At 39.6% G+C, this 27,155-nt stretch overlaps 1 protein-coding gene across 3 annotated transcripts in view; it reads right to left on the reverse strand.

The window, feature by feature from the left end:
• Positions 1 to 25,920, reverse strand: part of KLF8 (KLF transcription factor 8) — a 267,384-nt gene extending 241,464 nt beyond the window's left edge. For all 3 annotated transcript variants that reach the window (XM_077145463.1, XM_077145459.1, XM_077145461.1), the window contains exon 1: positions 25,350 to 25,920. Coding sequence is in view for 1 of the 3 variants with exons in the window: in XM_077145459.1 (XP_077001574.1) it covers positions 25,350 to 25,376 (27 nt within the window). In the remaining 2 variants the exon portion in view is untranslated. The remainder of the gene's footprint in view (positions 1 to 25,349) is intronic.
• Positions 25,921 to 27,155: the final 1,235 nt, after the last annotated feature.

The following is a 27,155-nucleotide window of genomic DNA, read 5'->3' on the forward strand; positions in this document are numbered from 1 at the left end:
CTCTCCTCAAACTCTTCAAAAAAATCAAAGTGGAGGGAAAACTACCTAATTCATTCTATGAAGCCAACATCACCCTCATACCAAAACCAGGCAAAGATATTACAAAAAAAGAAAACTACAGACCAATCTCTCTAATGAATATAGATGCAGAAATCCTCAATAAAATTCTAGCAAATCGTATCCAACAACACATTAAAAGAATTATACATCATGACCAAGTAGGATTCATCCCAGGTATGCAAGGATGGTTCAACATAAGAAAATCAATTAATGTAATACACCATATCAACAAATCAAAGCAGAAAAATCACATGATCGTCTCAATTGATGCAGAGAAGGCATTTGACAAGATTCAACATCCTTTCCTGTTGAAAACACTTCAAAAGATAGGAATACAAGGGAACTTCCTTAAAATGATAGAGGGAATATATGAAAAACCCACAGCTAATATCAGGAGAAAAATTGAAAACTTTCCCCTAAGATCAGGAACAAGACAAGGATGTCCACTATCACCACTGTTATTCAACATTGTGTTGGAGGTTCTAGCCAGAGCAATTAGACAAGAAAAAGAAATACAAGGCATCAAAATTGGAAAGGAAGAAGTAAAAAGTGAAAGGCTGGAAAAAGATATGCCACACAAGAAATTACCAAAAAAAGAGTTACAGTAGCTACACTAATATTGAATAAAATAGACTTTAAATGCAGAACTGTTATGAGGTAACGAAGAAATAACAGTCGCAAATGCCCATGCTCCTAACCAAGATGCCCCAAAATAGATGAGGCAAACACTGGCTTACTGGTATAAAATGAAAGACTGATAGATGTCTCTATAATCATAGTTGGAAACTTCAGTACACCACTCTCATCAATAGATAGAACATTTAAACAGAGAATCAATAAAGAAACAGAGAACCTAATTAATGTGATAAATGAAGTGGACCTAGAAGGCATGTATAGAACACTGCCCCCCAAAACAGGAGGATATACATTCTTCTCAAGGACTCCTAGATCACTCTCCAAGATAGACAGCCTGTTGGGTCATAAAACAGGCCATAACAAATTTTAAAAGACTGAAATTATGCAAAGGACTTTCTTTAATCAAAAAGAATGGAGCTGGAAATGAACAGCAAGAGAACTAGAAAATTCACAACTATATGAAGGTTAAACAACACATTCTTATACAATCCGTGGGTAAAAGAAAAAATTGCAAGAGAAATAAATAAATAGCTTGAGATGAATGTAAACAAGAACGCAACATATCAAAACTTATGCAATGAAGGCAATGCTGAGAGGGAAATTTATAACCCTAAACATTTACATTAAAATGGAAGAAAGAGCTAAAAATCTTCCAACAAAGAAAGCCCAAGACCAGAGGAATTCACAGGTGAATTCCACCAATCATTCCAAGAAAAATTAATACAAATCCTGCTTCAAAAAATTGAAGAGGAGGGAACACTACATAACTCATTCTATGAAACCAGCATCACCCTAATACCAAAGACAAATAAGAATACTACAAGAAAATAAAATTACACAGCAATCTCTCTATTGAATACAGATGTAAAAATCCTCCACAAAATACTTGCAAATTAAATCCAACAGCACATTAAAAGAATTATACACCATGACCACGTGGGTTTTATTCCAGGTATGCAGGGATGGTTTAACATAAGAAAATCAATTAGTATAATACACTACATTAATAAATCAAAGGGGAAAAACCATGTGATCATCTCAAGTGACAGAAAAGGCATGTGACAAATTCCCACATCCTTGCTTGGTAAAAGCACTTCAAAAGATGGTAATCAAAGAAAACTTTCTCAGTATGTTAAGGGTGTATATGAAAAACACACAGCTAACGTTGTATTCAATGGTGAGAGAATGAATGCTTTCCCTCAAAGATCAAGAACAAGACAGGGGTGACCAGTGCTACCAGTGTTATTCAACCTTGTGCTAGAAGTTCTAGCTAGAGCAATTAGACAAGAAAAAGAAATAAAAGGTATCCAAATCTGAAAGGAGGATATAAAAGTTTCACTATTTGCAGGTGAAATGATCTCATATTTAGAAAGCTCTCAAAAAAAAAAAAAAAAAACCATGAGAAAGCTCCTGGAACTACTGAGTTCAGCAAAGTTTGGTGGAGTACACGATCAACATAGAAAAATCAATAGTGTTTCTATACACTAATGAGGTAACCAAGGAGGAAATCAAGAAAAAATTCCATTTACAATACCTACTACAAGAATCAAATATCTAGGATTAAACTTAACCAAGGATGCAAAGGACCTATATTCAGAAAACTACAAAACATTGCTAAAAGAAATCAAAGAAGACCTAAATAAACGGAAAGACATTCCATCTTCATGGATTAGAAGGTGAAATGTCATTAAGATGCCAATTCTACCCAAACTGATTTACAGATTCAATGGACTCTCACTCAAAATTTGAATAGCCTACTTTGCAAAAATGGAAAAGCCAACTAACAAATTTATTCATAAGGGTAAGGGGCCCTAAATAGCCAAACAACATTTTTAAAAAGAAGAATTAAGTGGGAGGACTCATACTTCCTGGACTTATAGCATAATACAAAGCTATAGTCATCAAATCAGCATGATACTGACATAAAGTTATACATATCAATCAATGAAATCAAACTGAAAATTCAGAAATGGACCCTCAGATCTATGGTCAATTAATTTTTGACAAGACTGCCTTTGAAAAAAAAGTCTGGACTTTATTCCAAGAGCAATGGGAATCTTTTGAAGAAAGTTTGTAATCTAGGGGGTGAGATGATCTGATGCCTAATTTGAAAAGATCACACTAGCTATTCTGTGGAGAATGGGTTCTCTGAGTGCTTTTGAGGAGGCTAATAAGGAAAACAGTGTTTCAAGAAGGAAGGAGTGATGAACCCCATCAAATTCCACACAGAAATAGAAAAAGTGAGCACTTACATGTATCACCTGGGTGACAGAAGTTTCTGGTGACCGTGGCAAGGGCAATTTTGGTGGAGTGATGAGAGCTGAAGCAAAACTGGTGCACTGAAGTGTGAGTGGGAGCTGAGGCAATGTACTCAGTGAATGTGTAAAACACTTGAGAAATCTGGCTAAGGAAGAATATACAGGCTTATTTATTGTCAGCTAGAGAGAAGGATAAGTTTATTTTATTTTTAAGATGAAAGTGACTACAACTTGCTTAGTTACAGATAAAGAAGCTCTTATACAAAAGATTAAAGATACAGAAGAGAATAGTAAGGTTTTCAAGAAGGCAGGAGTAGGTAGAATCTTAAGCACAGGCAGAATACTGGCCTTAGAAACGAAAAGGGCCTCTTCCTCCATCATAATACGAGAGGAGGAGGAAAGAATGGGTACAAATGCAGATACTTACCCTTTGCCCATTCTCAGGCTGCTAAAGCATGATGGGCATATTACCTGAGCTCAGCTCATTATATGTTTTTTTTTCTGCCCAGAACTTTTTATTTGGGGCTTCTGTTTCTGGGGTAGGTGATATAAAGGGGCCAGATGAGAAAATAACATTTTGTACAAGTAATTGCAGCAGCAACATACAGTTTCTAGGGGCAACAGTTGTGATGGTAGCAACAGTGGTGTTTGTTACAAGAGATGGCAGCAGTGCCATATGTGACATCCAATATCAGTAGTGGCAATAGCAGGATCCATAGCAGATGACACCTGTAATGTGACTGTGGTGTGCTGCTTGGTTCTTGTCTATTTTCTGAGTCTGATTCTCCAGACTTCCTGGTAATTCTATGAACTACTCAGCACCATTTCCTCAAATCCCTCATCTGCTTAAATCAAAACTGGTTTCAGGGGCTTGCAACCCAGGAGCTTGACTGAAACAAATACAATAGAAGGAAAATAAATTTTTTTAGGAAATAAGGCATCAAATACAGTGTTAAAAAATGGTTTTGGGGTGTTTTGGGCCCATTGATTAAAAAAATAATGAGTGGCAAATATTTGCAGGCTTTTTTTACACAACAATATAGATTTCCAGATTCACCTGAAAAATATGAAGATTTGGCAACACCGAAACTTTACCCCTGTGTGACAAGAATAGGCTGTCCCCTTTAGATGGATAATACACTTACCTGCCTGCTTCACTCATGTACCTCACACGAATGAATGGCCCTGTAAGCATTTGAATTTATGTCCTCTGATAGAAGGCAGGAAAGTGAAAATGTCAAATTAAAATAATAATAATAATAGCATATTTCATACAGTGAATACTTACAGTGTGCAAGGCAATGTTTTAAGTGCTTGAAATTGAATATTTTAATCCTCACTTAACCCTATGAGGGAAATACTATTATGATCCTTATTTTACAAATGCAGTAGATGACGGACTGTGAGGTTAGATAACTTATTCAAAGTAAGTGGTTGAGCTGAGATACAAACTCTGGTAGTCTGACTCCAGAGTCCCCAGTTTTAACCATCATAATGGCTATACTGTCTCCATTTTACAAAGATCATACTGACAACCAATTTAGAGCATGGATTGGAAGAGACCAGGCCAGGTACAGAGAGACCAGTTAGAAAGGTATTATAATAAATCAGGAGAGAAATAATGGCAACCTGACCTGGGGAAAAGGCAGTGGGGCTACAGCACTAGGGATAGATCTCATAGATATTAAGGTGATTGTCAGAGGAGCCATGGTACAGCCTGAAAATAGAAAGCTTATCCTTGGTCTTTGATTTTAAAAAAGTATAATGAACAAAATATTGTGACAAATTTGATACTAGTTGCAAAAGAAAAGGATAAATCCAAACCCTACACACCCATACTTCACAAATGTACCACAAAACACCAATCTTAGATTTCTATACACTTCTGTCATGCTCAAGTTGCTTTAATATGTCACATTGAGGGAAATGCCATACAAATGCACGTTCTTTATTCCTGGATATTATCCTGAATCCCTGTCTCCTTTTCTACCCTGGTGTATTAGTCAGGGTTCTCTAGGGAAACAAAACCAAAAGGAGATATCTGTAAATGTGAGATTTTATTAAAAAGTCTCTCATGCAACTGTGGAGATGTATGAGTTCAGATTCCATAGGGCTGACAACAACAATAAAGGTGCTTGATGAATTCTGCAGGAGAGGCTAGCTGTCTAGTCTAAGGTAGAGGGATGCTGAACTCATCACCTCTCCCTTAAAAGTCTTCAAGTAAATGAATTAAATCCAACTGATTGGATCCTCTCATTGTGGAAGACACTCCCCTTTGTTAATCATAGATGTAATAAGCCATAGATGCAATCAACTGACTGATGATTTAATAAACCAGTTCTGGTTTATTAAATCATATGGTTTAATAACCATATGGTTTAATAACCTGCCACAAAATATCTTTGCAGTAATGTTTAGGACAGTGATTGCTTGACCAGACAACTGGGCACCATCACCTGGCTAAGTTGACAAATGAACCTAACCATCATACCTGGTAAAACTAAGCTAAACGACCCAGACTGAAGGGCATGCCTCCTTACCTTTTACCTTAAACCTTGATCATGCACAAATCAGCCAGCTCTTATTTCCTGTCCTCTAAATTCCATTCTAGGACCTCCTATTCTTCCCCATCATCTAGTCCCACCTAAATAACAAAGGAAAGATAAGGGTCCTAAAGCCCAGGGGCCCTCATGGAATCCAAACCCTGCACCACCCACTAGCTCAGCTAGTTTCAACCAGATAGACAGAGGGTAACAGGGAAAAGGATGTCTGCTTCAGGGTACAATATTGTTCTACCTTTTCCCAATATTTTCCTGTTCCTAATAACTTTACGTCTTTCTTATTATTCACCCTATATGGTATTTCTATAGTGCTCTATAGCCCTCTCTCTCTCCAAACATTTGTCAATTGTGAGGCCTTTTTGCTTTCCAAGTCTCCTAAAGGAGGTCATGGGTAAAACATAGGGTTTGTAGCCAACTCATCATTCCATACCCTACAGAAATTCATAGAATACCCCCATATACCTTGCTGGAAATTGAATTCACATAATAATCTGGGTAATAATAATCATGTAAAATCCTTGTCCCAGAAGGAGAATGCTCATACCACCAGAGAGGAGGCTTCTTTCTCTCACATTTTCAATTCTTCGGTTAGTATTGTCAAAACAGAGAAGTTTGGAGTAGGAAAATGTCCTAAGGATTAGGATTTCATAAAAGCAGTGCCATGTGAACATGTAAACACTGCAGCCAATAGTATAATACTAATTAAGCACTTCAGTTGCCAAACTGAAACCACCAAGTTTTCTGTTGTTCTTGAGAACCTACTTTCTTATTCCAAAAACTAAAGTAGATTGTAACTTTCCCTCACCCACCTACTTTTGAACCTTGGCATTACTTAGAATAGTTTCATCTCGAGACCTTGAACTGCAAAAAGAAGTAACTTGCTATGGTGAAAAAACATGAATTTTGAGGGCAAATCATAACTCAGACCATGTATTAGTTGTATGGTCTGCCCTCAAAGCCTATCCTCTATCTGCTATGCCACACTGCCTCCTTTTAGAGCACAAAGGTGAGGAACGAGTCCTGTGGCCTTAAAACAATAGGTCTAACCTTGTCTCTCAGTCCAGGAATTAGCAGGATTTAAAATACAGGCTTCTATAGGCATTTGTCCTTCTCCATAGTGGTATCCTATTATACACTTTGAAAAAGATTTCTAGAGACAGAGTTTATATTTGAAATATTTAACTGATATGGTACTGACCAATCAGAATGGATGTCATTGAGCATTATCTGTGCATACTGACTTGCCTAAGAGCACCTAGTCCCTTAAACTAAACATGACCCAAACTGAATTGTTTCCCCTACCATGTCTCCAAGTATTCTCCTCCTACATTGCTTATGTCTGACCAAACTAACTCCCTTTGAGGAATGGTTATCTAAGGCTCAGAAAAATTGACATCTGTCCTAAAGATTACATGTGTGACCTCCGTGATAACAGGTACTCAATAAATGCTAGTTCCTCTTTTCATTTCCTGAAATAATACTTACCATACTGTCCTAGCCTTCTGATCTTTCCCACTGATGCTCTCCCACCAAACCTCCTTTTCACCCTTAACCTGATTTCCTCATGTACTGATTCCAATTGATTATCTCAGCACATCTCAGTTTTCTCAATCCATCAGCCCTATTGAAGCCTCACTTGCCTCCCTCCTGACCTGCAGTACTTACTTCAATAGTGTACCAACTTCTACCCTAGAGTCTTTTATGCCTTGGCTCTCCCCTAGCTTTGATTAACCCCCACTGTTGGAATCTACTATTCATAACCTGATGAATATTGCCTTAGAAGCACCAAAGAACCTATTCTTTCTCCTGGGACCCACCATGTCAGTGAATGGTAGCCATATCAACACAGCTGACAACCCAGGTGTCATTCTTAACTCTTCCCTTTGCCTCATCTCACAGTTTGTCATCAAATCTTGTTGTATCTATCTCAAAATATCTCTCAAACCCAACCCGTCCTCTCTGTTCCTACAGCCACTGCTCTAGCTCAGGAAGCCATCTTTTGCTGGACCACTGCAGAGATTTCTTAAACAGTCTTACTGCCTGCAACCTTAGCCCTTCTGTGCTGGTCTGAATCTGTGGTGGACCCAGAAAAGCCATGCCCTTTAATCCCCATTCAATATTGCTGGGTGGGAGCATTTTGATTGTTCCCATGAAGATGTGACCCACCCAATTGTGGGTGGTAACTTTTGATTGGATGATTTCCACGGAGGTGTGTCTCCACCCACTGATGGTGGAGTTGCTTACTGGAATCCTTTAAAAGAGGAAACATTTTGAAGAGAGTCCTTTTTGGTATAGCCAGGAGAAAGCCAGCAGATGCCACCATGTTCTCCATGCGCCCTTCCAGCTGAGAGAGAAATGTTGAACGTCATCGGTCTTCTTGAATCAAGGTATCTTTCCCCGGATGTTTTAAATTGGACATTTCTATAGACTTGTTTTAATAGGGACATTTTCTCAGCCTTAGGACTGTAAATGAGCAACTTATTAAATTCCCCTTTTTAAAAGTCATTCTGTTTCTGGTATATTGCATTCCGGCAGCTAGCAAACTAAAACACCTTCCTTTCCAGCCTCCATGTTGCTGCTCCACAAAGTTCCACTGCACTGAACCTGGCCATACCAATTGTTTAAAACTTATCAATGTTTTTCTAATACCTATAAGACAATCCAAGGTCCCAGTTAAAACATACAAGATTCTCTGTGATGTGGTAGCCTTTCTTCCTGTATTTTCTCACATCTCTTTTATCCTCTATGCTCCAGACTCATGAAACTACTCGAAGGTTCCTGAAGCAAGCCAAAATTTCATTACTCTTATGTTTTTGATCGTAATGTGTCTCTGTCTAGAATATATAGAATATACAAAATCTGAAGCCTACCTAAGCCCAGTTTTTCATTTCAAGACAGATCCAAATATTTTGCTTTCTTTGCCTCAGTAGATTAATCACTCCCTCCTTTGTAGTGTCACTATAAACTGAAGGTGTTTAGCAACCAGAACCTATACTACTTAAAGGTTAGATTATGAGACAGAGGACAGAGCCAGAACAAAAATTACAGGGAGGATATTTCAGCTCAACTTAAGTTTGAGCTTTCTGATAAATGTCAGGTGGTTTCTATGTATGCAGCTAGATTTCCTCTGAAAATGGTAAAAGGACAAGGCTGTGGTCTTCAGAGACGTTCTCATCAAAACTTTTTACTATGATATGTTCTAAAATTTAATTATAGTAGTGGCTACATTTACCAAAATCTCATCAAACTATACACTTAAAATGGGTGGATTTTACAGTATATAAATTATACTTTGATATAGTTGTAAAAAGTAAACTTTTCAATAGCAATAAGGAATCGAAAAGTATGCCCTGGCATATATTCCATTCTAAGAACTTTTGGAACAAAAAGTAACTCATATAAGTGAGATTTTTCAAATGAGGTTAACAATTTCTTAAACTGAAATGTTGACCACACTTAGTATTACAAAATGGAAAAGACCAATGTATGCATGTCTGTAGAAAGAGAAACAGAGGCAATGGTGGCAAGATCTTCTAAATAAAAATACTGGAGAACATTTTCTGCATTTATCATGGTTAAGAGGGTAATAGGAAAACAAGCTACAAAGTGGAAGCACTATTTCTATGGCTCTGAGGAGAAAATCAGAGCAAGAGGAGAATGGAAACACACACAAAGACAGAGACAGAAATGAGCACAGTGCCTTTGAACTGCTCTAGCTATCAGATTATTAGTATGTTCTTCAATTGGAGAATAGCCCATAATTACAACGGAGAACACTAAAACAGCCAATTCAGCACAAATAGCAATTATGGAAAATGATGGTGTTCTCCTTGCCCTTATAAAGAGGTGCCTGAACTGATATAACTCCCTTAGAACTGGTCTCCTAGCTTAAACTCTTGTCTCCTACAATCTCAACTCCACATAACAGCCTGAGTAATCTTCTTAAAAGATCAATCAGATCATATTTCTTCCTGTCTTTAAACCTTCCAATGACATTCAGGATAAAAGGAGGCCAACTTTAGTTAGCAAGCATGCTAAAAGTGCATTTGTCCTACCATGAAAGGACATAGGCGTATTGAAGCCTCGAGTTTTTTGTGTGATACTTCTACAAGAAAAAATATTCTAAAGAGCATCAGGCAAGAGAGAAAGAGAGATTAACAAAATAAGAAGAAATATATTTTAATAAATACAAATGATACAAGTTCCTCATTCCTTAAAAATCCCTGCCTACCATTCAAACCTCCTCTCTTTCTGCTCTCTCTCTTGTCCACTGCACATCAGCAACACTTCAATCCTCCAGTATGCAAAATGTATTCTCTCCTCAGGGTATTACACTTGTTCCCCTGCCCAGACCACTATTACCACTCCCCAAACCCAACTTTTATCTTCCTTGGTTCCTTCTTATCTTCAGTTCTCAATTCAAATGTAATCTTGTCACAGAGGCCTGACTAACCTAAGTGGCCCCTTCCAATCACCATCTTTCACTACACCTATTTATTTTCTTCATATGCATTTTACAGTTTATTATTTTGTTAGTTTATTCATTTGTATTCTATTTATCTTGCTTGGTAGGACCTTTTGATGTTACTTCAGTTAAGGTGTGGTCCAACCTAATCAGGATGGGTCTTAATCCTATTACTGGAGTGCTTTATAAGCAGAATGAAATTCGGACAAAGAGAAAAAGCCACAGAAGCTGAACATCAATGGAACCTGGAAGAGAAGAGAGAGATGGTCCTAGTTTGCTGTAAGACACACTAAGGACCAAGGATGACCAGCATCCAGCCCCAGAACACCACAGTTTTCAGAGAGATTAGAATACAAGGTAAAGGATGATATATATGGTCCCTATTTTAGAGTTTCAACTTTTGTATGAGACCTAAATGAGAGATGTTTAGTTGGTACAAAACTTACATTCTGGCCAGCACATTACCTAATTTAACTTGTATGGTCAGTTTAGTTGAACACCATAAATACATGGAATCTTTAATAGGGAGTGAGATCTTCTTGGTTTGTCTAGGTTAGTGTGATGCCCCGATATATCTGAGTAATCGGGTAGTGAATAAAGAAGTATTTGCAAAGTCCCCTTGGGGGAATGGGGAGAAAGAGGACATATTCAACTTCCCCATTTGGAGAATTTCTGATATTCTTACAAGCAGTGGGGACAACCAGACCAATGGGCCAAGCTCTCGATCTTGGGGTTCACCCCTATGAAACTAATTTGTGCAAAAGATAGGCTAAGGCTACTTATAATTAATCCCAAGAGTCACTCCCAGAAAACCTTTTTTGCTCAGATGTGGCCCCTCTCTCTAAGCCAACTCAGCAGGTGAACTCATTGCCTTCCCCCCACCCATGTGGGGAATGACTCCCAGGGGTGTAAATCTCCCTGGGAATGTGAGACAGAACTCCTGGGATGAGCCAGTATGCAGCATCAAGGGACTGAGAAAACCTTCTCAACCAAAAGAGTTCCCGCTTTTGGGAGAAATGAGACAAAATAAAGTTTCAGCAGCTAAGAGATTTCAAACAGAGTCAAGAGGTTATCCTGGAGGTTATTCTTATGCATTATATAGATATTCCTTTTTAGTTCATGGTATATTAGTGGCTGGAGAGACGTACCTGAAACTGTTGAGCTGTGTTCCAGTAACCTTGAATCTTGAAGACGATTGTATAAAGGTATAACTTTTACAATGTGATTGTGTGACTGTGAAAACTTTATGTCTAATGCTCCTTTTATCCAAGGTATGGACAGATGAATAAAAAATATGGATAAAAGTAGATAAATAATAGGGGGATAAGGGGTTACATAAATTGGGTAGATGGAAATACCAGTGGTCAATGAGATGGAAGGGTAAGGGTTATGGGATGTATGAGTTTTTTCCTTTTCTCTTTTTCTTTCTTCTTCTGAAGTGATGCAAATGTTTTAAAAATGATCATGGTGAAGAGTACACAACTATGCGATGATATTGTGAGCCATTGTACACCATATATGGAATGTCTGTATGTTAAGAATGTTTGTATGTTAACTTTTATCAATAAAAATATTAAAAAAAAAAAAACAGATGTGGCCTTTCTCTCTAAGTCAACTCAGCAGGTGAATTCGCTGCCCTCCACCCTACATGGAACATGACTCCCAGGGGTAAAAATCTCCCTGGCAAGGTGGGATAGATCTCCCAGGATTTGCTGGGACCTGGCATCATGGACTGAGAAAGACTTCTTGACCAAAAGGGGGAAGAGAGAAATGAGACAAAATAAAATCACAGTGGCTGAGAGATTTCAAGCAGAGTCAGGAGGTTATCCTGGAGGTTATTCTTATGCATCATATAGATATCCCTTTTTAGTTTGTGGTGTTTTGGAGTGGCTGGAGGGAAGTACCCGAATGATTCTTGAAGATGACTGTATAAGTATATAGCTTTTATATTGTGACTGTGTGATTGTGAAAACCTTGTGTCTGATGCTCCCTTTACCTATGGTATAGACAGATGAGTTTTTTTAAAAAGGGGGGGATAAAAGTAAACAAATAATGGGGGAGATAAAGGGTATACATTGGGTAGATTGAAATACTGTGGGTCAATGACAGGGAGGGGTAAGAGGTATGGGATGTATTCATCTTTATTTTTTCTTTTTATTTCTTTTTCTGGGGTGATGCAAATGTTCTACAAATAACCATGGTGATGAACACACAACTACAACTATGTGATGATATTGTGAGCCACTGATTGTATAATATGGTTGGACTGTACATGTGCAGATAATTCTCAACAAAAATACTTTTTAAATATTTTATATTTTTATATAAAATAAAAAAATAAACAGTTTATCTCTGGACTCTCAATTCTATCCTATGTCTATCCTTACGCTAATACTATACTACATTGATGATGTAGCTTTACAGTATGTTTTGAAATTGGGACATGTCAGTCCTCTTTTTCAAGGCTGTTTTGGCTAGTTTGGGTTCTTTGCCTCTCTATATAAATTTTAGGATCAGGTTGTCAATTTCTGCCCAAAAAGAGTTAATTGGGATTTTGATAGGGATTGTGTTGAATCAGTAGATCAAGTTGAAGAGAACTGCCATCTTAATATTGAGTCTTCTAATCCATGAACATTAGAAGCTTCCTCTGGTGTATTTAAAATAGCTCAGTTGCAGGCCCTCTTCCCCTGTTCTGCTTTATTTTGTCTTGCATAACTTATCACTACTTAGTATTATTTGCTTCTCTGTTTTAACTATATTCACACAAGATATGAGCTCCATGAGGGCAGACAGGGATTTCGTTCTGTTCATTACTGCCTCTGGATGCCTGGCACTTGGAAAATTTTCAAACAATTATCATATCTTCTGGATGAATGCCTAAACCCTTGAAGTCAGTGGTATTAGCAGAAGTGCTCTGGCAACGTGATTAAGGCACTGAATTCAGACCAACCTCAGTTTCAAATCGGTTTCACCACTTCATTGTTATGTGAGTCTGAGTGAGCCTCAGTATTCTCATCTGAAATATGGGGATAAAAACACTACCCACTTCAAAGGGTTAACAGTTAACCCTTCGATTATAGTTTATGCATTTAGATTAAGCAATTAATGCACTTAGCACAGGGTCTGGCCCACTGTAAGCAATAATTGTTTGTTATGGCTAAGAGGACATAAGTAAGTATTAGCCATAATTGTACCACTGTCACCATTAGGGCCTGTGGCAGGCTGAATAATGCCCTATCACCACCACCACCAAAGAAGCCCACATCCTAATCCCAGGAACCTGTGAATATGTTACTTTACATGGCAAAAGGAACCTTTCAGATATGGTTAAGAATCTTGAGATGGAGAGATTATCTCGGATTAACCAGTGGGCCCAATGTAATCACAAGGGTCCTTATAAGAGGGAGGCAGGAGAGTCAGAGTCAAAAAAGGAGATGTGACAATAGAAGCAGAAAGTTGGAGTGATGCAGCCATGAGCCAAAGAAAGTGGACAGTCTCTAGAAGCTGAAAAAGACAAGGATACAGATTCTCCCCTAGGGCCTCCAAAAGGATCAGGGTCGTGTCAACACCTTGATTTTAGGCCTTCTGATATCCAGAACGGTAAGATAATAAATCTGTGTGGTTTTAAACCACTACATTTGGGATAATTTGCTACAGTAGCAATAGAAAACTAACACTGTCCTTTTCACTGTTTCTTGAATAAATTAATGTGATTGAATGACTTGCTTGGAGTCAAATAATAATTCTGTTATTCACTGTAAATATGCTTCCACTGAATGTAACAAAGAGTCATATGCTCCTGGACTTTTTGATACTGCAAGAGGAGTATGATAGATTATGACTGCTGAGTGATCCACAAACAGACATATTTCTAATCTGTTTTTCAGTGATCTCTTCATTCTCATATGAAAATGTGAAATAAAAGTGGGTACCTGAGATAACTCATAGCACTGCCAAAGACTCCTTTCTTGCTTGTTGGGACCCAAATGGATCTCAGAGATAACCTCTCTATTACTGAGAAACTTGCCAAGAACAAACAGAAGCCTATCTCTCTGGAGACTGCTGGAAAGCTGGCCCATGACCTGAAGGCTGTCAAATATGTGGAGTGTTCCACACTCACACAGAAAGACCTAAAGAATGTATTTGAGGAAGCAATTTTGGTTGCCCTGGAGCCTACAGAACCGAAGAAGAGCCACAGGTGTGTGCTGCTATGACCATCTCTCCAGAGCCCTTTCTGTACAACTGGTGTTAGCATGATACTAAAGGCAATGTTAAATCAAACTAAAGATTAAAAACTAAATTTTTTTGCAAAAAAAAAGTAATAATAAAGTCAATGGGAAACTGCAATAGCCCAGTCCAGGTAGAATTACCAATGGTCAAGAAACTTCAAAAATAAAGATTTGGGTCACCCTACCTGGCAAAGAACCATGGCCTGCTGAAGTTCTTGCTGTGGGTAAAGAGAAAATGGAAGGCTTAGTGGAAAAAGGAAGTGATAAATACGAACTATGACTACATGACCAGCTACAGAAATGAGGAGTCATGGTATGAATATTTCCTTCTTGTATTCCTATGTTTGTATTTGTCCATAAAGCAAATATCTTTGTTTTCTTCTCTGTATTATCCAATTAGCATATGACATAAGCTGCGTTGTTCATATCATAGTTTTTAAGTTATAGAATATCAAGTTTAAGAATGAATGTTACTCAAGAACTTGTACCCTATTCTGGAGAGATTTAATGTGATTCCAGTTGTATGCAGGACAAGTGAGTATTGGTAGGTGAAAAATACGTCTGTTATTCTGTTCTATTTAGAGATTAAGTATGGTTAAAGGGGATGGTATAGCTTCCAAGTTCACAAGAATTGGACTGTTATGGTTAGGTTCATGTGGCAACTTGGCCAGGTAATGATGCCCAGTTGTCCGGTCAAGCAAACACTGGTAACCATTACTGCAAGGACATTTTGTGGCTAGTGAATAAACCAGAAGACTGGTTTATCAAATCATAGCACATTGATTGCACCCATGGTTGGTTACATCCGCATTCAGTCAAGGGGAGTGTCTTCCACAATTAGTGATCTAAACACTTGAAATCTTTAAAGAAGAAGTCAGAAGAGAAAATCTCTCTCTCTCTCCTTCAGCCAGCCAGCCTCTTCTGGGGATCCACTGCAGACCTTCAGCAGAGCTGCCAGCTTGTGGCCTGCTTTACATAATTTGGATTCATGCATTCCCACAGTTGCATGATACACTTTTATAAAATCTCATATTTACACATATTTCCGGTTGGTTCTGTTTCCCTAGAGATCCCTGACTAATACAATGATGAATTCAGTTTTAAACATATTAAGTGTGAGATCACTTGACAGATGGATAGATGGCTTAGGAGAAACACTGAGCCTAGAGATTCTGATTTGTCATACAGGCCATCATTAACATATAAGTAGCATTTGAAACACTTAGGTAATTGAGATAACCCATATAAGGAATACTGTGTGGCAAGAAAAGATAATGAAAAGAGCCATCAGACAAAAACAGCAAAATTCGGGAGATAATCAAGACAGCAGCTTAGCAATGTGAGTGTTTTAGTTCGTCCTCCAGAACAACTACTAAATAACCAGAAACAGTACAGAACAGCTCCTGGGGCCACATCAATGACCGGACACACAGCGTACCCCAGTCTGGACCAGCTGGACCAGCTGTGAGCCCACCCGGAACCCTGAGTTCCCCAAGCTGCGGTGGCCGGTGCCCCTCCCCCACAGGCTGCTTCCCAGAGAGGAAAGGAAAGAGACTTTACCAGCAGCAGGGGCTGAGCCCAACCAAATGAAAATTGTGGAATTAATTAACAAATTCTGACTACTAAAAATAGGCCCCCAGCTCTGGTGAACAGGTCAACGTGGAGGTCGCTCATTTTTGCCCAGGCGCCAAGGGGGCAGGGCTGACAGAAAAAGAAAAAAAAAAAAAAAAGGAAACGGAGGTTTTTGTGGCTGTGTTTCTACAAAGGCTTGATTGCCTTTGGATTCAGCGGCAGGGCTTCTCAGGCTGCAACTGCCCCACGCATAGGCAGAAGTAAGCTCGTTTGAGGGTTTGTCTGGAGCCTGTGCCTTCCCCAGGGGAGGGGTGAAGCCCAGCTAAGGTGGAATCCCTCCCTCAAGGAATTCAGACACCAGGGCTTGGTAACTTAAAGCCATTAAAACCAGCCTACAACCTCTTCTCTGTCTCCACCAGGTCCCCAGCAGGGGGAGTCTGCCAAAGTTAAAGGTACCACATCATCTTATGCTGGTGGGACCTGCAGGCACACAAGCGCCACATACTGGGCAGGATAACAAAAACAGAGCCCAGAGACTTCACAGAAAAGTCTTTCAATTTTCCGGGTCTCACCCTCAGGGAAAACTGATGCAGGTGACTCTTTCCTCCTGATAGGAGGCCAGTTTGGACTGGGAAAATCCGGCTGGGGTCTATAATACCGAAGTAGATCCTCCTGGGTGGGGGGGAAGGCACCATACAAGCAGGGCAAGAAACAAGGAAACAAGAACTGAAAAATACAAACCTAGAGGTCCAGAAAAAGCTGAACTGAATGTCAAAGAACAGATAGACAACAAATTCATCTAGCAAGAAAACCCTAGGTAAAAGAAGTAAAAGCAATCTCCAGAATAAACTAGTCAAGGTAATTAAATGCCTAGATGCCAGCAATAAATAACAAATCACACTAGGAAAGTTGAAGATATGACCCAGTCAAAGGAACAAACCAACAATTCAATGAGATACAGGAGCTGAAACAATTAATTCAGAATATATGAACAGACATGGAAAACCTCATCAAAAACCAAATCAATGAGTTGAGGGAGGATATAAAGAAGGCAAGGAATGGACAAAGAAGAAATCAAAAGTCTGAAAAAACAAATCAAAGAAATTATAGTAATGAAAGTCATGGTAGAAGAGATGAAAAAAACAATGGAAACCTACAATGGTAGATTTCGAGAGACAGACCATAGGATTAGTGAACTGGAGGACAGAACATCTGAAATCCAACAAGCAAAAGAAAATACATGGAAAAAATGGAAAAATATGAGCAGGGACTCAGGGAATTGAATGACACTATGAAGCACACAAATACACGTGTTGTGGGTATCCCAGAAGGAGAATAGAAGGGAAAAGGAGGAGAAAAACTAAGGGATGAAATTATCACTGAAAATTTCCCAACTCTTATGAAAGACTTAAAATTACAAATCCAAGAAGTGCAGCATACCCCAAAGAGAATCGATCCAAATAGATGTACTCCAAGACACTTAATAATCAGAATGTCAGAGGTCAAAGAGAAAGAGAGGATCTTGAAAGCAGCAAGAGAAAAGCAATCCATCACATACAAGGGAAACCCAATAAGACTATGCATAGATTTCTCAGCAGAAACCATGGAGGCAAGAAGACAGTGGGATGATACATTTAAATTACTAAAAGAGAAAAACTGCCAACCAAGAATTCTATATCCAGCAAAACTGTCCTTCAAAAATGAGGGAGAAATTAGAACATTTTCAGACAAAAAATCACTGAGAGACTTTGGGACCAAGAGACCAGCTCTGTAAGAAATACTAAAGGGAGCACTAGAGACGGATACAAAAAGACAGACGAGAGAGGTGTGGAGAAGAGTGTAGAAAGGAAGACTATGAGTAAAGGTAAAAAGAAGGAGAATTGGATATGACATATAAAATCCAAAAGGCAAAATGGTAGAAGAAAGTACTACCCGTGCAGTAATAACACTAAATGTTAATGGATTAAACTCCCCAATCAAAAGACATAGACTGGCAGAATGGATTGAAAAACAGGATCCATCTATATGCCGTCTCTACTCAAAGGGCATGAGGGCAAGGACACAAATGGACATTTGCACACCAATGTTTATAGCAGCATTATTTACAATTACCAAGAGATGGAAACAGCCAAAATGTCCATCAACAGATGGGTGGCTAAACAAACTGTGGTATATACATACAATGGAATATTATGCAGCTGTAAGACAGAATAAAGTTATGAAGTATATAACAACATGGATGGACCTTAATGACATTATGTTGAGTGTGATTAGCCAAAAACAAAAGGACAAATACTGTATGGTCTCACTGATATGAACTGACATTAGTGAATAAACCTGGAATATTTCATTGGTAACAGAGACCATCAGGAGATAGAAATAGGGTAAGATATTGGGTAACTGGAGCTGAAGGAATACAGATGGTGCAACAGGACTGAATATAAAAACTCAGAAATGGACAGCACAATACTACCTAACCATAATACAATTATGTTAAAACACTGAATGAAGCTGAATGTGAGAATGATAGAGGGAGGAGGGCTGGGGGCATAAATGAAACCACAAAGAAAGTTAGACAATAAAGATTGATATGGTATAATCTAGGAATGCCTAGAGTGTATAATGAAAGTGACTAAATGTACAAATTTTAAAAATGTTTTTGCATGAGGAAGAACAAAGGAATGTCATTACTGCAGGGTGCTGAAAATAGATGGTAATTAATATTTTTAAATTTCAACTTATGTGTGAGACTAAAGCAAAAATAAACATTTGGTATAAAATTTATATTTTGACTAGTCTATTTCCTAATATAACTTAGGTAGATAGCTTGGTTGAACAACATAAGTACATGGAAACTTGGGTAGGACATGAGATTTTGTTGGTTTGTCCAGGTGATGCCCCGATGAATCCTAGAGTGATTTGATCAGTGAGTGGAAAAGTATTTGCAAAGAATGGTGAGAATGGGGGAAAATTCAACCTCCCAAAGTTGAATTCTTGATATCCTCACAAGCAGTGTGGACAACCAAATCTATAATCTGAGCCCCCAGTCTTGGGGTTTGTTCATATGAAACTTAACCCCACAAAGGATAGGTCAAGCCTACTTAAAATTAGGCCTAAGAGTCACCCCCAGGAGAACCTCTTTTATTGCTCAGATGTGGCCTCTCTCTCCAGCCAACACAACAAGCAAACTCACCACCCTCCCCTTGTCTACATGGGACAGGACTCCCAGGGGTGTGGACCTTCCTGGCAACGTGGGACAGAAATCCTAGAATGAGCTGAGACTCAGCATCAAGGGATTGAGAAAAACCCTAGAATGAGCTGAGACCCAGCATCAAGGGATTGAGATAACCTTCTCAACTAAAAGGGGGAAGAGTGAAATGAAAACAAAGTGTCAATGGCTGAGAGATTCCAAACAGAGTGGAGAGGTTATCCTGGAGGTTATTCTTATGCATTAAGTAGATATCACCTTGTTATCCAGGACGTAATGGAGAGGCTGGAGGGAACTACCTGAAAATGTAGAGCTGTATTCAGTAGCCATGTTTCTTGATGATGATTGTATAATGATAAAGCTTTCACAATGTGACTGTGTGATTGTGAAAACCTTGTGTCTGATGCTCCTTTTATCTACCTTGTCAACAGACGAGTAGAACATATGGAATAAAAATAAATAATAGGGGGAAAAATGTTAAAATAAATTTAGTTTGAAATGCTAGTGATCAATGAAAGGGAGGGGTAAGGGGTATGTTATGTATAATTTTTTTCTGTTTTTATTTTATTTTTCTGTTGTCTTTTTCTTTTTCTGAGTTGATTCAAATGTTCTAAGAAACTATCATGATGATGAATATGCAACTATGAGATGATATTGTGAATTACTGATTATATATGTAGAACGGAATGATTATATATTAAGAATGTTTGCATTTCTTTCTTGTGATTTTTTTAATTAATAAAAAAAATTAAGAAAAATAAAAAGCCATCAGACAGGTGGGAGGAAAACCAAGAGAGTGTAGTGTATCAAGAGCCAAGAATGGGGAAGTCTTCAAGAAGGGAGGAATAGCCAATAAACTCAAATGTAGTAGAGAGTCAAGTAGGTTGAAGACCTAAAGAGTGGACATGGCAAGAGACCTTTAGGTAACTTTGGCAGGAGCACTTTCAGTAACAATGGGGAAAAAACGGAAAATGGAGAAAAATGGGGTAGTAACTTAAGGAAGAGTGAAGGACAAAGACTGATTTAGGTCAGGGAAAGAATGTATTTTCAAGGTGAGAATTAGGCATTATAGCATAATAGTCAAAGGTGTAGACTTTGTAGATTTAGGTTCAAATCCCAGCACTGCCACTTACTTATTCTGTGACCTTGGACAAGTTCCCCGATTTTTCTGTGCCTCAATTTCTGTAACTAAACAATGGAGAAAATAATAATATCTACCTCATAGGACTGTTGTAAGCGTTATATGAATTGATACATGTAAAGTGCTCAGTAGAGAGTAGGCCTTCAATAAATGTTGGTGATATGAGGTAGTGGTGGTCGGGTGGGTGGGGAGAACCAAAGGAGAGGAAGACGTTTAAGAATGTAAGAGAAAAAGAACGTTAACAGATGGAACAACTCAGAAGGTACAGGAGACAATGAATCCTCTTTTACCGACTAGGTGTGTGACTGTGGGTAAGTTACCTTACTCCTCTGTGCCTCAGTTTCCTCATCTGTAAAATGGAGATGAGATAGTGCCCGCCTCACAAGGTTGTCATAAAGATTAAATGAAAATATGTATAAAATGCAAAGAGTGTGTGCCAATCTAGAGACTGCAAATTCTGAGGTGAGGGAGGAAGTGTAGGGAAAGATTCTGATATAGGACAAAAACAGGCATTAGTCTCCCTGCCTTTCAGAGACAGAGCATAATAATTCCCTATTACTGACAGGAATGTGTTCTATCCCTTAGATATATTGGGACTAGAAAAAATTTGAGAACCCTTACTCTGAGCTCTAAGGCAGTCAGTCATTCTCAAACTTCAGTTTGCAACATCACTTATAGGATTTGTTAAATTACAAATTGCTGGAGTTTCTGAATCAGAATATTTGGGATGGAGTCTGAGAATCTGAATTTCTGAAATGTTCCCAGGTGACTCTGATGCTGCTGTTGGTCCAGGCACCATACTCTGAGAACTACTGCTTTAAGTCAGTGGTTCTCAAACTTGGCTGAATATTATACTCATCTGGGGAGTATTTAAAACATCCTGATGCCCAGGTTGTGCCCTAATCAATTACATCAGAATCTCTGAGGATGGACTAAGGTATTAGTATTTTTTAAATCTCCCCAGGTAATTCCAGTGTGCCACCAAGGTCGGGAATTACTGCTTATATTAGTTTCTAGGGCTGCCATAACAAATTACCAAACAGTGTGGCATAAAACAACAGAAATAATTTCTCTCAGTTTTGGAGGCTAGAAGTCCAAAATCAAGGCATTGGCAGGACCATGTTCTCTCTGAAGGCTCTCCAGAAGAATTCTTACTTCTCTCCTAGCTCCCAGTGTTTGTCAGCAATTCTTGGTATTCCTTGGTTTGTAGCAGCATAAATCCAATATCTGCCTTGATCTTCACATGGTCATTTTCCTTCTCATGTGTCTCTATGTGTAAATCTCCCTTTCCGTTTTTCTTACAGACAGTTGTCATTGGATTTGAGACCCACCCTAATCCAGTTTGACCTCATGTTAACTTGATTATATCTTCAAAGACCATATTTTCAAATAAAGTCAAATTAATAGCTACTAGGAATTAGGACTTCAATATATCTTTTGTGGAAGACAATTCACCTCACAACACTGCTCTAAGAGGGAGCCCTAATCCACAAATTTCACACACATACCCAAGACATACTCATGCCCTATCCCTAAGGGAAAGCTACACTGACAAGTAAGTGAAAATCTCAACGCCAGAGATGGGTGGCCAGAAATATGGAGGAACTAGAAAAGTTTGTGTAACTTGTTCTTTTTTTTTTTTTTTGTCCCTCTCTCCTCTTTGAAATCTTTGACCTTTTCTTTCTCTCTCAACTCCTGAATACCCTCTTGCTCTTCTCTCCTAAGTTCCCCAAGGCTAAAGGTGTCTGAGCTTAGGGCTCCCACTAGGAAGAACTTGAAGACAAGGAGAGTGAATAGCTTAGAAGAAATCGTGTGACAGAAAGTTGAAACAAAAAGTTTCCAAGCAAATAATTTTCAGTTTCATGATAAACAGTGCTACAAAGCCTTGTGATAATTTCTTAAAGAGGTTAAGGATTTTTCTATGTTAATAAATTTATTGTTGTGAATTTTTAAAGTAAAGTATGTTTGAGATTTTGCATTTAAGTAGTTTGAAATGCATTTGAAAACTTCTCCAGATAATTATGCTATAAAACAATGGTTAGCATGAAATTCAATGATGTTTTATTTTGGCATGAATAATCTGGGAATAAGCGTACATACCAAGTTGTTCTTCAAGGAACATAGTATCCAAAGCATAAAAGCATAATCTGTCTTGATTGTGTTTAAATGAATAACTAGCGATTCATTCTCTCTACTGAAGAAGAATTCTAAATATGATTGTCGATCATTTATTTTCTTTAAAAATGTTTCTATTTTACTCAGAATAAAAGTCAGAACCTTTTCAAGGTCCTATATGAGATCTGGGCCCCGCTATCTCTCTAACCTCATGTCTTACCCCTCTCCCTCTTACGACTCCAGCGATACTAACCTTCCTGCTCTCCTTTGAACATTCCAAGCCTTTGCTCTTGCTATCTCCTCTATCTAGAACAACCTTCTGTCAGGTATTCTCCATCATCGGCTCCCTCACTTCACTTAGATATATTATTATATATCACCATATCCAAGAGGCTCTCCTTCACTGCTCTAAATCAACTACATCTCTTCAATCCCACATGCTTTATCTCATTTTTTTCACTTTATCCCCACATGACATTATTGCCATTGCTTATTGCCTGTCCCCTCCACCTGACTCCCTAGAATATAAGCTCCAAAAGGGCACAGTTTTCCTCATTGCTATATATCCCCCAGAGTCTTGTGCAACGATAGTACACACTAGCTCTCAATATGCATTTTGTTGAATGAATATTATAATGTAATTTTATGTTGATAACTTTGTCTGTCACAGACCTCTACCCTTGAAGTCTGAGAAAAACTAGGAAGGAACTCAGACTACAGGATATGTAGGAGCAGGCTATTCAAACTGTTTTAATCTAAGCAAGAACAGCTTAGCCCACCAGGTCCAGGCATTCCAGAGGGGGATTCAAAGGCCAAAATTACTACACGTAAACTATAGAGAGGGAACACAATTTGTTCTTTCTGCAACCAACCCTCATGATAACCTTCTGCCTCAACATAGATAGAAATTCTCCACAATCCCAGGAAACAGAATGATTGACACCAAACAATTCAACATGTTCTGGGGCAGCCACTCAAAGTCTTTGAATAAAGATTTCTATTGTTTGTCTAGAGTCCTTGCTAGTGGCTTCACACAACCTGTAATTGTCCTAGGAAGACAGTGAGTCTATTTAAACGGCAGTATTTTGTGAGAGCTAAGAACTGCCTAGTTTCCATATTCTGCAACTAGAAACTCTCCCAAAGAAAAACAAACCATCATGAATACAAAGGGACAATCATATGTTTAAATGGAATCACAGCAGTCCCTAACATACTCCACATACACCAAACTGACAGAGCCAGCTATAAAAACAGCATGTATTTCCTTCCCCACCTTCCAGCCAACAGTGTGGATATCATAGTTCAGTGGGTGTGACCGCTGCAAGTGGCTCTTGGCTTTGGAACAAGGCTGTACTTCAACTGACAAAAGCAACCAGAAGCGTTCCAGCAGAATTTATGTTTTTATTGGTTTTTAGAAGCTCATAGATCAGACTTTAAGGAGTAAGAACCCTGTGTGAGGCTTGTTGATACATTTCTTCTTTATCTAAATCCAGTGGACTCATTGACATGGCCATTCAGAATAAGGTCATTTTGAGGTTGGCAAACCAATTGAGAGGGAGATGCTCTGGCTAAATGTTGCCTAGAAACCTAGAACTGACACATGCCCCCTGATTGGAGTTGGCACTGGAAATGCAATGAAATCTAGCACATTAAACAAAGGAGTGGGTCTCTGTGCTTTGCACTTAATACCAGAAACAGGTGAACTCGAAAATTGCAGAGCAATGGTGAAGCAGGATAAAATACAACAATTGTAAGTCCCTGGTTTCCTATTCAGCTCTGAAAGAGTTAACAGACAACTCCAAGTCCTTTGCTTCTTATCTAGCTCCAAAAAGCTAATACAGAGCTGCAAACTTCAGCTGCAAACTTCCCTAACAAAAATTTCCCTAAAGCCCCCAAACCTCCACCAACCGGTGAAACCTCCCCAAACCATTAAAGCTTATAAAATTCTGGGCCCAAAGCAAACTCTTGGTTAATAATAAGAAACATAGGGTCATAAAAATTGCTAACCGTGTGCCCAAAGACAAATCTTAGGTATGTGACAACAAGCCGTGAATTCTGCTAGCTATCTTCTCCTAGAACAAAGAAGACACCTAGTATTCCAAGGTTACTATGGAAACCTGCTACCTACAAAACTTTCCCACAAAACAAGCTGGACCACTCCATTCAGGGTGTGTCCCTCCCTTGGGCATGCCAGCATTAACCTCTCTTATGTGTAATGTGTATGTATATGTTGAATCAAATTCAACATTTGTCTCCATATCCTAGGCAGAAATCTTGGACACCAATCATTAAGAAAGGAGTCAATGACATCACTCAGCACGACCTTCACATATTACACACACCACCCAGCAGCACAGACAACCAAAGGCAATGAACCTGGCATTCAGTAATATTTGTAGAATAAATGAATTGTTTCAAGTCATCTGCACTGCCGTGGTACCGCTCAAGAAATGGAAATTTGCCCATTTCCAGAGCCAAGTGCCCTTGCAGTTAAGTAATGTGCAACTTGGCAACAGTACACTTCCTGAGATTCAACTGGACCTTAGAACGAAGTTTGGAGGCCGGTCTGAGGAAGAAAAAGCAGTCTCTCCATGCACCTTCCCCCAACACACACGTAGCGTCACAGTAAGGCGAAACACATATCCTCCTCGAAACTGACTTTCCATTCAAAACAGACTTCCTTCAGTTGCATTAGTGCACTGTCCCTTTAAGAAGCTAATCAAGATGGAGCCCTCACAGCTCACTGATAGAAGCTTCAAGTAACCAGATAGGGATGTTGGAGCTTGAAAAAAGAAAGACCGCCAGGAGGGGGGAGTGCAGGCTCTAATGCCAGGAGAAGTCGACGCTCTAATCATTCAGTCCTCAAACTCTGAGTGCGCCCGCGGGTGGCGGGTCCCCTAGGTTCTAAAGCACCACCCCCCCTCCCCTCCCCTCCCTACCCCTGCTTACCCCACCCCACCCCGCTCCACCCTCCAGTACTCCTAGAAAGAATCTTCTTCTGTAAGGTGGCTCCTTCGCCACCCAGCGGAGACCCCATTGAGGGTGACAAAAGAAAGGCGGGGAAAGGGGGGGGCGGTCAGTTAAGCAAAAGGAAAGGGACTTACTTTTGGATTCTGCACCTCCGAAGACATCCTCTCCTCCCAGCCCCAGGCCAGGGCCGACGGGGCGGGGTCGGGGTTGAGCTGGTGGACCCGAAGTCCTCACTCCCTCGGGCTACAAACCTAGTAATTGGGAATTTAGGAGGGATGAACACCGACCAAGGCCGGTATATACTCGATTTTAATTATCTCAAGAGAAGACAGAAGGACATTAAAGAGTTGGCCGTGGTAGGGGTGGGGGTGAGCTCTAAAGCCCTCCCTGTCTTCCCTTTCTAGCTAGCTTCTCCTGCCCGGCCTTAGCGATATTAGGGGCAACGGTTTTCTTTTTTCTTCCTTTTGGTTTCTCCCAGCTGCTTGTCCCAGACCCCACCCAGCGGCTCCACCCCATTCACTGCTACACATTCTGTCAATCACCGGTCCCTTTAAAGCTGCATCGCACAACTTGGGTTTTCGCCGCGCTTAGGCGGGCGGATGGAATCGCGGAAATCTTGGGCCTTTCCAACAATACCCCCACCGTTTCTGCTGTGTTTTGGAAGCTTAAGTTAGTTGCTAGGGGCGGCCTCCCTTCTGCCTCTGACCCGAGATTTGCACAATCTGCTCCACCCAAACTCCTTCCGGCCCAGCCCCACCCCACCCCACCTCTTTTCTTTACTTTGTTTCTGGTAGAAGTGGTTCCCTGTCCTGCCGGATTAACGGGAGAGTTCCTGCAGCACCCTCCTTGGCCCCTCCCACTCCCGTGCAGTTTCTGGACTGAAATGGCTACAACAGCCCTCCTGTCTCTTGGGCCTCTCGGTTGTGCCTGGCCCAGGATACTCTGTATTCTCTATCTTTCATTTGTGTGGGTCTCCAGGTTTCGGACTTGAAGGGGGGAGAGAGAATTCCTGGAAATCCAACGTGCTCCTTGCCTCTAATTCATCCCAAACATAAATCCCACACTGCTGCTCCACCCCACATTTAGGCAGCTCAAAGTTAGAAATTGGTCCTGTGGTCCCCATCCTACAGGCACAAGTAGAATTCTAGAATGACCCATCAGAAATCATGGTTAATGCCATTCCTCATTCCAGTTAAAGGTACCACCAGTTGCTTATGCCAAAATCTTGGAACCATCCTTGACTCCTTTTCTCTCACACTTCAAATTCAATTTTTTCAGGAAATCCTGTTGGCTCTATCTTAAAAATATGTCCAGAATATAACCATTTCTCATCATGTCCACACTACTACCCTGGTCCCAGCCACCACCATCTCTTAACTGGATGACTTTAGAGAAGGCTCCTCTTATCTCTTCTGCTTCTGTGCCCCTGCAATCCATTCTCCACCCAGCAAGAAGTACTACTTTCAAAGAGTAAATCCAACCAGATCATACTTATGCTTAGAACCTTTCAGTCACTTCCTATTGCATTTAGAATTCAAACTCTATGACTTATAAGGCCCTCCCTCAGTATCCAGCCTCTGCCTACCTCTTTGACTTCATGTGTAACCACCCCTTCCCTTGTTCACTCTGCTCAAGCCACCCTGACCTCCTTTTTTATTCCAACACGCCAAGATCTATATCACTTCTGGTCCTTTGAACTTCCTTTTCCTTTTGCCTGGCTGGTTCTGTACATGGTGTGCTCAAATATATACCTCTGATCTCAGGAGCAGGAACTTCACCTATTTTGTCCAGCCTTGGAGCTCAGCTGGCAACATGATTGGAGCAGTGACCTAGTGGCAGTGTGCATTTAAATTGGCTTTGAGAGTTTGCAGTAGATAGCTGGTGGCTGACTTAAGGGTTCTTAGTTTTGGCAAGTCAGTGCTAGGGAACATACTTCTTGA

The sequence above is a fragment of the Tamandua tetradactyla genome, chromosome X (genome assembly GCF_023851605.1).
Source record: "Tamandua tetradactyla isolate mTamTet1 chromosome X, mTamTet1.pri, whole genome shotgun sequence".
NCBI classification, from domain to species: Eukaryota; Metazoa; Chordata; class Mammalia; order Pilosa; family Myrmecophagidae; genus Tamandua; species Tamandua tetradactyla.